At 51.8% G+C, this 15,617-nt stretch overlaps 1 protein-coding gene across 3 annotated transcripts in view; it reads right to left on the minus strand.

The window, feature by feature from the left end:
* DGKG (diacylglycerol kinase gamma) overlaps positions 1-15,617 on the minus strand; it is a 153,102-nt gene that overhangs the window by 113,876 nt on the left and 23,609 nt on the right. For 2 of the 3 annotated variants that reach the window (XR_006283793.1, XM_037909618.2), the window contains exons 3-5: positions 8,429-8,505; positions 3,508-3,528; positions 1,203-1,368 (exon numbers count right to left, since the gene is read on the minus strand). Coding sequence is in view for 2 of the 3 variants with exons in the window: in XM_037909618.2 (XP_037765546.1) it covers positions 1,203-1,368; positions 3,508-3,528; positions 8,429-8,505 (264 nt within the window). In the remaining variant the exon portion in view is untranslated. The remainder of the gene's footprint in view (positions 1-1,202; positions 1,369-3,507; positions 3,529-8,428; positions 8,506-15,617) is intronic. The other variant, XM_043522536.1, reaches the window with a different exon arrangement.

A 15,617-nucleotide genomic window follows, 5' to 3' on the forward strand; every position in this document is an offset into this window, starting at 1 on the left:
ACCCACCCCAGTCCTGAGAGGGCCACACTATCTTAATCTGTGGGATGAATGCTGGTTACTGGGGCATATGGTGCCTGCAGTCACTGTCCATGTCTCTGAGGCTGAATGGGGAAACAATGCTGCAGCTCCAGCAGATATACCTTGGCCCGGCCCCCCCATGATGGAGGCCACTGTGAGCACTTAAATCCTGTGCTCCAGTCCCTCCACTCTGCTCCCACTGCCTGGTCCTCATCCTAGATCAGGTGCCAGCTACAGCAGAGACCATGTTTTCACGTACAGACCACCACCACAGCTGCACTCTTCTGGGACAACACAGTCCCAAAGCTCAGGGAGAAGTGCACAAGAGCTAGGGATAAAGCATTCTTTGCCACAGGGACCTGGCTACAGAACAATCTCCCAGAGGAGGGGAGGCCAGGCCAGGCCAGAGTCTGACGATCTTTAGGAAACACTGCAACACTCTCTTCTCTGAGGAAGCCTTTCCACTGTCAACAGTCCGACATTCACAACATCAGCACACCCAACCATACCCAAGGGAAAGAGCTTTCCATACCCTGAAAAGGGAGGAGAACCAGAGACTCCACGATGCTCACCAAGGCTCTCGCTTTGCCCCTCCACTGTACGCGGAAGCTGCTTAGATACTACAGCAATGCGGAACCTCAAGGTAGGCAGGAGGGCCGCGGCACGCTGGCTGTGCGCTCAGTACAGAGACACACTGAGGCTGCTCAGACCATAGGCGTGCCAGCTGCACAGTTCTGTTCGCGGGGCAGGAGGTCATTGGAACTGGCTCTACTTCAGCAGATTCTAACTATTTACAGTCAGGCAAACTGGAGACCTAAGCAACTTGTGGGTCCCTTCCAGCCACTGGGAGTGAACCTCTTCCCAGCAGCCTGTGATGCACGTGGCCACGTAAGGGCAGCCGTTTGGGTATGTTACTGAAGTATTAAAGAGGGGTGAAAAAGAACTGCTGTGAAGAACAGACACCCTGACGCCTCCAATACACAAGATTCCTAGAGTGTAAGGCTAGAAGGACCATTAGATCATCTACTCTGAGCCCTGCTATCACAGGCCAGTGGATGCCACCCGGTAAAGGATGTTGACTTCCATCTCTAACCTAACACAATGTCATGAGTTGCCCGTGCCCCATGTCGGCTGCTGGCGTGCAGAGCAGACAGGAGAGCGGGAGCAGGCCAGATGTTGCTTACCCAGGATGTTGAGCTGTGAGATGCTGGAACCTTGTCGCCGAGACTCTGGGGAATACTGGCAGATCTTGCGTTTGAAGGACATGAAGAGGTGCTGGCAAAGCTCCTCAGGAATATCCACCTCCAGGTACGTCTTCATGAAGAGCCGAAACCCCTCGTAGTCAATGGGCTACGGAGGGGAAACACAGGATGCTGTTAGAAATGCCCTGCCCACCCATAGAGCTGCCTGCGCTCTGCTCCAAACCATGGTTTCCACAGGACGGTTTGCTTCCCACAGTACGTGCCAGGCAGGGCTCTTTCTGAGATGCTGAGGGGAAAGGGCAGAAGGGTTTTCCAGCCATTGCCAGTGTCTGCACCAGAGGGGTAGGAAACTGGGAGCTGCTTGGGGAGCCCTTGGGGAAGCCATGCCCCACAAGCCTGCTGGAACATGCACAATCCCATTTTGAACATCTACAGGATTGTGAGCGGGGTCTTGTGGATGGAGCTTGGTTTGTGGGAGGTACTTCCCCCAACCCCTGCCAGAATTTAACCTGCCATCAGGTGTGACTGCTTTAACTCCTCCACACCCAGCCTCCTGCCCTGAAAGCGCTGAGGCCAGGCCCTCCATGGGCACGACAGCTCACATGCCAGCCAGCCAGGAGCCTCTCTGCTGGGCTACACTACAGGGACTGGAGAGGGGAAATGGCTTCATGCCACCCTTCCCTTCCCTCCCAGCTAGCGCAACTCTGCCTGAGCTCCCTCCTCCTGACCATGCAGACGTATTCCCGGCTGCCCTTTCCGTGCTGGGGCACAGGGAGATGATCCCTGCTCTCTACCGGCCCAGAGAGGAGGTGTTGCATAGCTCCTTGGCCACAGCAGGAAGCAGGTCACCGAGCCCAGGAGACTTCCCTTTCATTAGCTGCACTGGAGAAGTGTGAGCATATGTTGGGAAGCTGCCAGCCTCCCTCTTCTCACAAGCCCTCTTGGGGCTGGATGCTGACACCAGCGAAAGGGAGCGAATGCTAACTGCCCCCTTCCTCTCAGCTCCTGGTGGACACGAGCCCATCACCTGCCCGCAGCATGGCTGGATCTGACTGGTACCCCGTGGTGGCCGTGCCAGTGGAGAGCTGCTGGCACGGATGGAGACGCCAAGGGGAGCCAGGCCCTGCTCTCGTCCATGCGGTCTCCGCCTGTTGTGGTGCCATTCTCCTGCGCTGCCATTGCACACAGCACTGAGCTGAACAGGGCTCTACGGGGGGGGGCAGGGCACTTACTACTTCCCACAAAATCTACTGCAGGAGCTGACGTTTCTCCCCCCTGTTCTCAGCCCCCAGGGAGAGCTCTTGGAGAGGTTACGTGGGGAGAGGTGTGGTGGGTCCCCATCCAGCATGTCTCCATGGGGTCTTAGTGCAGCATGCGGGGAGAGGGCAGTGAGCTTTGATCGAGCTAGCTCGCGTCCCGAGAGCAGTGACCACACTGCAGCACAGAGTCTGGGGTCAGAGTCTGGGGTCCATGCTCCTGCAACTTTACTGCTCTCAGCTAGCTCAATCCACGTGCGGCGACCATCCCCCGACTGCAGGCCACGCCACTTAGCTTTTTAAATCAAACCCTCCAGTCTCCTGCCTCTGTGCATGGCACATCTCAGCCCCGGCACTGCTCGAACTGAGCGTTCTGAATTGAGCTACACAGGCATTCATTACCCACACAGACCTTCAGCCTAACATTTCACAGCAATGTGTCTGTGGCACTGAGGTCTGGACACCTCTGTGCACTTGGGCGGCAGAGCTGATAGCTCCTGCCAGAGTGACGTGCAATCACAGCCGCTTCCATGGATAGTTTTGGAAAGTTAAGGGCCTTGTCCAATATTCAATGATTTCGGCACATCCACGATATCGCTTGACACTGTGGCGCAAGGGCTAATGTTGGCTCTGCAGAACGCCATGGACAGAGCTATATGGTGGGATTCCCTGGCCCATCAAGATGGGACTATACCCACGCTGGGTAGTGTGGAGGGGTACCCAGACCCATCTCTGGCCTGGCAGGGAAATATCAGACTTCCCTCCTGGGAAAGGCCGCAGCTGTCTGTCGTCGTTGCAGAGGTCTTCTGGCAGTGGGAGAGACACCTGTCAGGTGCACTCCTCGCCACCTCCCATCGCTAAAGGGGAAAACTAGTGGGGACCTGCTGGCCACAGGTGCGCCGCTGGGTGATGGCTACCCTGTTGGGACTCCTAGCTGAGCGTGCGGAAGCCAGCATGCAAAGCCGAAGCTAATAGCCTAACCACAGCCACCCACCACAACTCAAGTGGGGAGAAGAAGGCAGGTCTCTTACTTGGTTCAGGGTATCTTGCTTCTGCAGCAGATGAGAGCAGAGAAAACAGAGAGGAGAGTTTAGTGAGCGGCAGGAGGGCAGGATCCCTGGCAGTGCTAGCCCACGCCCAGAGACATTCTGTGCAGGGAACAGCATTGCCACCTTACTTCGCAAGTCTCAGGCTATGTGGGGTTTTTCTGAAAGCCCCACCTGCCGGAGTCAAGAGACTGCAGGAGAATCTCAGCTTTCATTTATAAGCAAGGGAAGTTTCCAGTCCTCACCACTGCAGAGAAAAGCTTGAAAATATGACCCGAGTGTGCCCTAAAAGCGAGAAAGCTGGGGAGGAAAATAAAAAGAACCCAATGTTTGTTTTAAAAATTGCATGACTCTTAAGCTAATCTCATGATTTTCGGGGATCTGGCTTACGCTTTGTGACTGTTTGAGGTTGGTGATGCTGGGAAGTGGGAAAGAGAGGCCTTTAAAGAGTTAAACTACAAAAGTAACCAGTTGGTGGTTCTGCTGCTATTCCCAAGGAACCCCTACCCCAGCCCTGTGCTTTACACTACACTGCCCCAGTGTGGTGGGGTGGAATGGCCTAGCAGGCTGGAGCTCCCAGTCATGTTTTGGCAGCTGCCTCGCTCCTGCAGAACTTTGGAGTAGTTTTGGGCATAGCAGGCATTGACCTGCCCAACACCCAGATGTGGAAGAGAGTGCCAGGCCCAGCACTCAGCAGTGAGGCTACAGGCCAAGCACCAGGGGTAATTGCAGGTGGTGATTGCAGGATGGGGTAGAATGTCAGAAGGAGAAGGGGAGAGACAGAATGAAGGGAGGAAGGGCAGAGGGGAAGGAGCAAGGGGGAAAGCAGCCGGTAATGAGAGGAGCCATGAGGAGGAGAAGTCAGAAGACGAAGTGGACAGATGAGAAAACAGCCGGCTGGCATGGTGGGTGGATGAGCTGAAGCAGTGATGGGCTGGGGTAACAACAGCTTGGAAGAGGGAGGGAGGGAGGGAGGGAAAGGGAAAACATCTGCCAGCTAGACAGAAGGGTCCAGAAAGCAAAGATGACCACAGAGCTGGACACCACCATTCTTGATCCACCATGGGGAGAGCAAAGCTTGCCTTGAGTCAGGGGTTCTCAGCTTGGAACTTGTGGCCTCTGATGGGGTCGAGACCACCTTTCTTTCCTTGATGGCTAGATGGGTGATGGTCCTGGAACTTTTCCATATGGTGACCCCAAGTTATAGCAGAAAGCCAAGAACTGCTGCCTTAAGGGGTGTATTAAGGAAGAGGACATGTTTGCCCAACCGAAGGGTGGCCATCCTTTCACCCTGGCCTCTCGGACCTGGCATATGGGGATGTATTTCTCATTGGCTTATGCCACTGTTGGCACACCCAGAACTCTTGTCTGTCTTGATGGAATTGCAGGTCAGCTAATGAGAATGTCACAAAATGATCTTAACATTGTGAACACAAATGGAGCTTTATGTTCATCTTGGTATTTATACCTCCCATCACCACAGCGGCCGAATGGCGCTGAGCAATCATCTATCCGGGGCAGCAAATGGACCTTCAGAGCTGGCTCCTCAGCTGATGTCACTTGACAAATCTGCACTGCAGTCACTAGACCTACACCAGTTCACATCAGCTGCTGATCTGGCCCTCCGCGGGGGAGTTTTCTTCTTTGTAAATAAGTTTCCCATCCCTAGTTGCAATAAAACATGAATCAGTGCAGTCACCGATTGTACTGCTAAGGTGAGTGAAGTCCCTTGGCTATATTATTCCATTACCAGCAGCACGCTATTATCACCCAGAAGTGCACATGCGGTTACCTTCTATTGCTCAAACAACATTTTACAGCAACACACATAGAAACAACGCCAATGGGATTCTGGAGGCATTGTTGTAACTACCTGGGAGCACAAAGTGTGAGTCACCAGAGCGGAGGGTGCAAATTACTTGGTTCCTTGTCTCCCCGATGCTATTGTTCATACTTTTATAGGTAAGGTCTGAGCCAGGTTTTTGGGCAGAAAAGTGGCAGATAATTTAAGCTGGGTGCCAATACCTTGGCAGATGCAAAGAATCTATTGGAAAAATCAGTGGACTGACTAGGTTAGCTGGTAATTACAAGTAAGCAGGGGAAGCTGGTGGAATGGGGTAGCTGGTCCAATAACAAAATGGTTTGCTAAGCCAGGTTTCTACAAGGCTTTATTCAAGGACCTTAATGTCCCCGGGATATAGGGAAAAGACGCAGGATTTACATAAACCTCAACTCAAACAGAAAACACCAAGCTTGGGCAACTAGCCTGCCTTGGAGCAGCTGACTGACTAGCTCTGCCTCTCCCGAGATTATCCCCCACCATGATACTATGGATTCCTGTGGTCCTTCTGAGGACCCGCTTTGAGTGTCATGAATCACACATAGCAATGAGCTGCATCAATCAGGAGAGGGAGGGATCTAGAAGCATGCTGAAAGGGTCAATGTTCCGTCCAGTTTTAATTAATGTTCATCTATCCCCTGAAGTGGGAAGACCAGAGAGGCAGAGAAATAACTAGAAATATTGGCAAGAAAAACATAAAATAATAAAGTGCAACATGTGGGAAATAATGAGGCCAGCATCCATGTACAGAAAGTAAGAGCAAGTTCAGTAGTAAGTGCTGGCAGTGATAGTGGGCAGCAAATTAGACAGAAGTTCCCAACTGTATGGAGCTGCATAAAAGGCCAGTGATGGGCTCCATTCACAGAGCAGGGAGGTGAAGGACCTTCTCAGGCAGCTCTGTTGCCCCTTCATCTGGCATGCTGCAGTCCTGGAGACCTCACGGCCAGACAGATACTGACAAATTTGATGGAGTTCAGAGAAGCGCAACAAAGTCCTTAGGGTGCTGGAGGGACTGATTTATGTGGAAAGATTCGAGAACTGAATCCAAAGTAGATCACATGGCTAAGTGACAGCTGACGGGAGAGGGGTTAATAGGCCGTGGAAGGGTAAAAATACCAGTAGTGGAGAAGAAATGAACTTGAGGGGGGTCTAACCAGGAATGATTCATCCAGTGAAGGGTTCTTCCCCACTGTACACTTGCCAGTGTCTAACTTCCTAAGGGAAGTAGTAGAAATCCCATCGCCTGAGCATTTTAAAAGTGGGCTGAATTGAGCGTTCTGTAGAACACAATCCTGTATTTGCTCAGGAGCAGACTAGATGACTCACTAGGTCTCCATCTCTAAAGCCCAGCCCATATGTCTCTGTCGTCTCTGGGCCACAAGCGTCAAAGGGCAATTCTATTTTGAAACAGCCAGAGTAGCTGGACCACATGGGGGCCACTGAGAGGAGTGGGAGGAGCAAGTCTGCCAGGATATCTCTGAAGATGCTATGGGAGTGAGCAAACCCACTAAGCTTTACCCTGAAGGTGCCAGCATGGGTGGGAGGAAGGGGTTTGATGTGGGTCCCAGGACAGCTCCCTCACGAATGGCAGGAAAGGTGTGTGACAAGCAGCACTTTGTTTACTAAATTACGAATGAGATGGTGGAGGAAATGTTTATCTTGGGTCAACTCCCCCTCTCCCACAGCTGATCTGTGCTTTGAAGACATTTTAAATGTAATTAGTCATTACACTACTTTCCCCAGAATGCATTACACCTACGCGATCCCCTCTGTGTAAGAGGGATAGACTCACTGTGAAAGACACATCATAGGAGAGGAACAGCCAAAGGCGCCCTAGGCAGGAAGCAGTTAGAACTCACTGAGGTCCACCCACCACACATCATTTGTACAATGGCTTGTTTTCTCCTAAGTGCCTGTCCGCCACTCTTTAATAGGCCCACAAGCATAGCTCCTAGTGATGCCTTTTGTTGCTCTGTTCCATGTGGTAATTACCTTCAGAGACAAGAAGTTCCCTCTGTGCTGGCTCCTTGTCTAAAGTCAGTTTGTGTTTTTTGGCTCTGGATCCTGTTGCGTTCTTGAATAGTTCTGCCACTTTCACTGCCTCTCCTAGCTGAGGACAACCCACTGCCTGTTCTTAATCACCTTGCTTCGAATGATTCTAATCAAACATCCCTGAGCTCTTTACAGTTACAACATCTGCGAAAGGCTCTGTTCTATTGGCTCTCATCCGAGCCTTTCAAAAAGCATCGTCTACAAAACCCAGCCATCCCAGGAGACATGTTACAAAGGACAGACTCTTCCCAGACCTAGTCCATTAGGAGAGTCCATTTTCGCAGCCTTGTTCATGGCTAAAGAGTGGGGGTTGGAGAGTCTGAGGGGGAACGGAGACAGGTTTCATTAGGGGGAGCACAGACATATAGGGAGAAAACGGGAGTGGGAGTGTTTCATTTGCAAAGAGTGAAGCTGAATGCAGATATGTTGAATCAACGGGACTTTATTAAACCCTGTGTACGGTTTTCTCTGTCCATGTGACTGAGCTGCTTCCAACATAACTCCCGCATTCCCTGTTCTGTCATCAACGCCCAGAACTGTAGATAGTGCCAGCTGCAGGGAATGGTAAGCCTTAGGGAGAGGCAGGCATGCATACAGACTGGCTATTGTTTTTAAGATCTGTTTTCTCTTAAATGCTTTGGTTCTAAATAAATGATCTCTTGCTTTCAGGGGAACGTGTGGTCACTGGATACCCCTGTCATTGCCCCGGAGGGAACAGACCTCCAGTTGCTCGACATACATCAGGCCTGCAGATGTAATGGCAGTTGATGCATGGATGACTGCAGCCCAGAGCCTGGTGTGAGAATGGGAGAGTCACATAACTCCATCCTCAGGTAGGTGACGGCTCAAGGCCTGAGACATGGGACACGATGCGCCTGAAAAGACCGGGGGTGGGGGGCCGGAGGGGGAGGGCAGAGGTGCAATGAGCTCAGTAGCTATGACACACTTATCAGCCTTTCTGGCCTGTTGGAAGGGGATGAATATGTAACATGCTGATGTTATAAACCTCCTTACCTGCTCTGGGTTATATTTTGAGAGGACTCCGTCCCCTTGGAACTCTTCCAAGACATCCTTCAGCTTCTTAGTGGAATCTAGGAGGACAGAACCATATATGAAGCACTGTGATGCTGATGAAGAAACAGACTTCCCCCGCTTGCCATAAAAACCATTAACAGCACATCAAGTTCTGATGTCACAAGTTTTCCCAGTGATATTAAGCCACCCATTTAGAAATAGGACAGCTAGAGGCCTAGCATGCTAGGAACAGTACCATGTACTTACCCACTTATTTCCCCTTCTCTAGAGCAGGCACCTGGTGCTCCAGCCAGTGGTGAGCTGGAGCCAGTTCGCACCGGTTCGCTAGAACTGGTTGTTAAATTTAGAAGCCCTTTTAGAACCAGTTGTTCCACAAGGGACAACCGGTTCTAAAAGGGCTTCTAAATTTAACCGGCCAAAAGTGGCGCCTTAGGTGCAGAACACCCACCGGCAGCTCCCCGCCCTGCCCCGCCCCACCCCCAGCTCACCTCACCTCCGCTCCGCCTCCGCCCCTGAACGTGCTGCCCCGCTCTGCTTTTCCGCCCCCTGCAGGCTTCCCGCGAATCAGCTGTTCGCGCGGGAAAACGGGGCAGGCTGAGAAGCAGACGGTGGCTTCACACTCAGGCCCAGGGAGGTGGAGGTGAGCTGGGGCGGGGGGGGGGAGAGGGGCGCCGCAGCAGGTAACCCCGGGGGGGGGGCACAGGGGAACCGCTCCCCGCCCCAGCTCACCTCCGCCACCCTCGGCCTGAGTGTGAAGCCGCAGCTGCCTGCTTCTCAGCCCTCCCAGGCTTCCCGCCGAACAGCTGATTCGCGGGAAGCCGGAGGGGGCGGAGAGGCAGAGCGGGGCAGTGCGTTCAGGGGAGGAGGCGGAGGCGGAGCAGAGGTGAGGAGAGCTGGGGCCAGGCCCGTGGTGGGGAGCTGCCGGTGGGGGCTCTGCACCCACCAAATTTTCCCCATGGGTACTCTAGCCCCGGAGCACCCAGGGACTCGGCGCCTAAGGTGCCACTTTTGATGTGATCAGTGGGGGAGCGGCCGCTCCCCCTGCTCCCCCCCCAGCTATGCTCCCCCGCCCCTAGGAGCCAGAGGGTCCTGCCGGATGCTTCCTGGGAGCTGCCCCAGGTAAGCACCGCCGGGACTCCCCACCTTGCCCCCCGGCAGGTGCCTCTGGCTCTTAGGGGTTGGGTGGCACCCACTACGGTGGCCCACGAGACCCTCCTGCCCAGTTTTGGGGGCAGTCAGGGGACAGGGGAGGGGGCTGGATGGGGCAGCGATCCTGGGGGGGGGCGCGTCAAGGAACGCGGGGGTTGGATGGAGCAGGAGTCCCGGGGGCGGGGGTGGGCAACGACCCCCTCATGGGATGAGGAGGGAACCAGTTGTTAAGATTTTGGCAGCTCATCACTGGCTCCAGCCCCCATTACAACTGGGGTTATTCCTCTTCTTCCATACTCCTAGTTACTTATTTTGAACTTCCTGCTCTAGCTTCATAATGTGCAGCCAGCAGGGGGAGCTGTACTCCCAGGCACTGGGCCCAAGCTGGGAAGACAAACTATCCATTCTAGCTGGTGAATATTACAAGAGGGTAGCCGTCTGCAGCCAGGGCACTATAATAAATGCATAAGCAGGTAAAGGATATAGAAAACATGGAGATTAAGCCAGATTTCAGTCGGAGGGAATCCCATCATCTCTCTGCAGGAATGCTCCACAAGAGATTGAGATATTCTAACTGGAACGTAATGCAAAATTGGGTAATGCCCCGGGTGGTGTCTTGTTGAGCGCCAGCTGCCCCCTTCAGAGACGGAAAAATTTTAGCTGGGTCAGTCAATTCGCTGAGGCTCCCGTTACAGCTGGGAAGTGGCCAGCAGTGAAAGCACTCTGCACAAAGGGGAGAAAACCTTACAACTGAGCCAAGATTCAAACCTGCTCTGATTGGAGGGTGGTTTTGGTCGGTTGGGTTTTTGCTTTTCTTTGTCCTTCCCCACCATGTAAAAGGTTTTAATGAAGGAAAAACAGCAAGAGAGACTGCAGAACCCACGTCCAACAAAGACAACACATCTGTTTTGAAGTGATGGCTAACAGAATACACTGAAGACCAGGTAACCACACGGCATGTTACTTGAACAAAGCACTGTGCTGTTCTACCCACGAAACAAGGAGCCCTCACAGGACAGGGGATCTTTAACAAACAGTTCATAGGCCTCACAAACCACTGAATGTATCTATCTGACAATAGTGCATATGGACGCCAATCCAGGAAGCTCAAGGATGCTGAACTGACAGCTGCCAGACAGAGAGTGGGAGCACCATGCAGCTGGGCCACGTGCAGAATGCCCTTTCATCTTAGCTGGGCCTGCCTCACTGCCATGTTTTTCCTCACATACGAGTTTCCTGCAGACTCCTGTTCTCAGAAACCCTCACCCTGCTAGGGGGCACCGAGGAGAGGGAGGAAAATCAACACAAGACTAGAAAAAGTGCCTGCCTGGGAATAGAGCCCGGAGAGGCCCAGCAGAACCTTCTGCCACTTCAAGTGGAGAGGACACACTGAGGAGTTAGTGAGGCTGTCAGGTCTCTGGCCAGCTCCACCTGCCATCACTACAGGGCAAGCAAAACAAGGAGGAGCCTCCATGCATGGCAGACAAGGAGGAAAAACCTAGCTGCAATGGATCCCCAGAGCAGCAGGTGCCCAGGAGGGAGAACGGTGCCTACAAGCAGAATGGAGATCCTGCTTCACAGCGAGACCCCGAGGCAGCGCTGACTGGATGATTGTTCTCGTTGTGGTGTTCGGGCTGGGTGGAGCCTTGTGTGGGAACGGTGCAGAGCGGCTGCTCTGGAAAGCATAGAAGCGGGCACAGCTCAGACAGTGGCATTTGCAACTTGCTACACGAGCCTGGCCTGCACGTCTCCAGCCTGACTTTAAGGAAATACCTTGGTAGGATAGGAACACTTATCTGGTGCCTGTCTTTGAGCACCTGTAAGGGTGCTGGCTGGAATGGTGGTCTTCTTCATGCATGCACCTTCCCACTAACCGCTAACCTGAGACCACCCGGCCACGGCATAGATAGGCCACCACTGGCTGGTGCTGCCCCTTGGTGAGTTAATAGTCTGGGCAGAGTCTCAGCAAGTAGCCCAGAGGTGAGAGAGTCCACATGCCATTGCTAAGGCAGCATTTGCTCCTGGAGGCCGTGGAGTCTAAGTGCCTTCCTCAGTGGCACATGCTATCGAAGGCGACTCACCCGCAATGAGACATCTGACCCAGGAGTGACTCAGGACCCCCTGGAATGGGAAACAGGCCAGGATGTCCTGCCCCATGCTCCCTGGTTGCCTTTCAAGCCTGACACCAAGGCTACATGTAACTTTTTCCCAACATCCAGACTGATGCTGGTGTAAGCAGAATCTGAATGGACTCTCCCCTAACATCTAGTGGTGAGCTGTGGAAAAATACTTCAGAAGCTGATCTCGTTTGCATGGACACACCCATCCGGTCTAGGTGCTCAGCATGATGGGATTGCTTGCCCAAATGATCACTTGTGACTGGTGTTGGATCCCCAGTCTCCTTGTTATTGGGGCAGGAGTAATAAAGTGTTGTTATCCTTATTGTGTGAACTGAGGGCAGCAGAACTGTACCTGGCATACCCCAATGGAGGGACTCACCCTCAGCTGAATGGCACTCACTAGGCAGGGGACTTGGATTCCAAAGCCCAATGGGTGGAGAGAGGGCTAGTATCTGTGGGTCCTAGATACTATTTGATCCTTCTTCTCTCAATGATATAATAAAAGAGCTAATTTAGACTCAACTGAGAGTTTTGTTACATGCTGTAGAGCTGAAATCACTGATACCTAGGTCTAAGTGTTAGACCAACTTTGGGACAGTGTCTCTGTTGCAAGAGACTGCCCAGTGTGCACCAGCAGTGAGGATCCCCTACTAACAGCTGAAATCACTGAGAGCTGGGTTAAGTGTGTTGGGGGGGGGGACCCTGAAGACACCTTGGTGAGTGGCTAGCTGGGCAGCTGGTGGAGAGGTGTGGCAAGCAGCCAGCAGAGAAGCTGGTGGAAAGAGCCAGAGCAGAGCCCCACAGAGGTGTGGTAAGCAGCCTTTGGGGCGGCGAGCGAGTGCCCAAGCAGTGCAACGTGTAAGGTGCCTCCTTACCCCCCTGCCCGCCCCCCCCGCCCTCCACACAGGGTGGGAGGTGAACTATGCGGATAAACCTCTGAACTCTGGGGTTGCACTGGTCAAGGACAGCAACTGTGAGTGGGGTACAGAGAAGGAACGGGCATGTTAAAGGGACTTCTGGGTTGCTGGACTTAAGACCCTGAGGGGAAAAGGACACTGCCCAGCTTCCTTGGGGGTTGGTCTTTTGCTCATGGTCTGTGTTTATGAACCCTAGTTGCAGTGTTTCCCCAAATTAATGCTGAGTTGATTTTCTCCTTTTATTAAAAGTTTTTGCTACACTCAGACTCTGTGCTTGCGAGAGGGGAAGTATTGCCTCTTAGAGGCACCCGGGGGTGGTGTGTAATTGTCCCAGGTCGTTGGGTGGGGGCTCAAGCCAGTTTTGTGTTGTATTGTTGAAAAGGAACCCCAAGATACTGAACCCGGCCCTTGTTGCTGCTGGCTCCACCTGGCAGAAGGGTTACACTAGGTTCTACTAAGTCCTTCTTTCAGAACCCAGCCTTTCCCCCATCTCCCTGCTGCTGAATACGGCATCACACCCTGCTCCCCTCAGTGACTCCTGCAGCCCCTCCACATTCCCCACCTTGCACCGCACCCCTCCATCCATCCCACATCCTGCAGCAAATCTTCCCTGCCTGCTGCTCCATGGGTCAGGGGAGGGGACTCTTACCTGGAAAGGGGACAGCCTTTCTGTCCCCAGTTTTCCGCACAAGAGCCTGCTACAGGAGGAGACTTGGCAGCCCCCTCCCTCCGCTCAGCTTCTGTGTGAGGAAGTCACTTTTCTCCTGCATGGGAGGGATCGAGCACCAGAGCAGCCAGGAGAAAAATGCCCATGGCAGCTGCCCCCTGCTAGAGATTAACATGAGCAGCAGAGGACAGTACAAAGTGAAATGACTCCAAGTGAAGAGGGCATGAAGGGTGAGTGGGATTCCCCAGCCCAGTCAAGAGGGGCTTCTGTGGGAAGGCTGGGCAGATGCACAGGTCAGACAATGAGGTTTCAGAGAAATGGGGGAGGGGCGCACGCAGGCAGGCCAGGCCAAGTGGTGGTGGAAGCAGATGAGGTGGAGGGCTCGCAGGACAAGTACGGAGAGGAGTCTGGGGGCACAAGCAAGGTGAGGTCTGGGTGTGACACCAAGATCTAGCAAAAGAGCTGTCTGTTAAAAGATGAGATGGACATTGCAGCTGAATGGGAGGAGAGAGCCAGGAAAGTAACAAGGAGTCACACAGGCATCAGATAAAAGTAGACTCATGGGTAAAACTACAGAGGATCAAGATCTTCATAGCAACGTGGGAAGCTTAAAAGCAAAAGGAGGTGAAGTAGGTCGCCTGGCTGTGGAAGCGGTGCAGTCAGTGAACCGTCGTGGAGTGGCAAATCAATGGGATAGTTTACAGCTGGCTAGGAACCACCCAGGCAGGGGAGACCAGCTGTGAGCTGGGGGGAGCACTAGGCAGAAGATGCCATGTTTTGCAATCCAAGGGCTCTCAAGGACGTCCTGCTAAATAAACGTTCTGTCATGCAAATGGGGCTCCAACCTTCCCTACCTCTGGGGATGGGGAGGGTACATGCATTTGTGTATGGCTCAGACACCCACTGAGTGCCAGAGAAAACCCTAGCGAGAAAACTCCTGGCCACCACAGAGCTCAACTGTCTGTCTAAGGAAAATTATTTGTACCAGTTGGGAGTTTAAGGGAGCCCTTTTCACTCCCTGAGAGGAGACAGGAAACTGGAGCTTTAGATTATCACAGCGTTAACTGCACTTGCAAGGGGACAGTAATCTGAGGAGTAGGCATTTTCCTGGGCAACTTCAAGCCGGCCATATCTGCTTAAAAAGCAGTTAGATTAACAGACCAGAAATCAAAATGTACTTCTTCGCCAGTACCAGCTTCTAGTGATGTTTTTTCTGCAATAAAACACGATAAACAGGCCGATCAGCGTCAAAGTTGGATTATTTCAGATAAAAGTAAAATGTAGCACAATGTACTCTAGATTAAAACAAATAGTCAAATTAAGGCCATGTACGATTTAAATAGGAAGCACTTTAAATGAGAAGTTAGAGTAAACATTGTGTGATTTGTGTAGTTCCCTGAATTCACTGGTACAGAGAATTTGTCTGTCAAGGTCTCATCCTTTTTAGCCTCAGATTGCAACTCACTTTTCTCTTAATATATTGGAAGGATATTGCACATTCATAAGGCCTTTAGTACTCAAAACACTTCCTTTGCTGCTGTGGAATGTTGGACAAAGACAGAATGAGGTCTAGGAATGGAGAGACTATGCGTAGTTTTGTAAGATATCAGTTTCCCCTGGTATTACTACCATAACTCTAACATAGATAAGGTTAGTAATTTTCTCCATCAAACTCATCTCTGAGTTTCCATTTCTTGCCAAACGTCAATTAATAAAATGAAGATGTTGCATATCTTTTTTTTTTTGGACTTAGCATTATCATAGTTATTTTATTGTCTGTGCTTAAATAAACCAGAACCCACTTTCTGAAGCTGCAGAACTTGATTCAGATACAGGATACTCCACATACATCATTGCTTCCCACACATCAGCTGTATTTTACAATGTTTTGTTTGTTTGTTTGTTTCTCCTTAATGTCTTCCTTGGTCTTTATTTCTTTAACTGCCCTGAAGTTACGAATCTCATTTTTGATAAGTGTTCACTAAAGAATGTTTTGCTCTTTCTGACCTGTCTCTAGAGTGTTGCCTTTTGTAGACTTTCCTGTAAATATATTTTACCTCTTTAGAGAAGATTTTTCTAGACCCCTGCAATTTGTCCTCTGGAAAAGGGCTTATGTAAAGCTATTGAAAAGACCTAATAGAAACGAACTTTAAAACCAGATACAGTGCAGCTCTCCAGATGTAGGGAAAGCCAATTCGCTTTTCTCAGCAGCTTTTACATATTGATCAGTTTTATTGAACAATTAGCTACTCAGCCAGATTACCCACCACCCTGCGCAATCTCATGGTGAGCCAGTCCTTAAAGGGACTCTGGGT

Source organism: Chelonia mydas, chromosome 9 (genome assembly GCF_015237465.2).
Source record: "Chelonia mydas isolate rCheMyd1 chromosome 9, rCheMyd1.pri.v2, whole genome shotgun sequence".
NCBI lineage: Eukaryota > Metazoa > Chordata > Testudines > Cheloniidae > Chelonia > Chelonia mydas.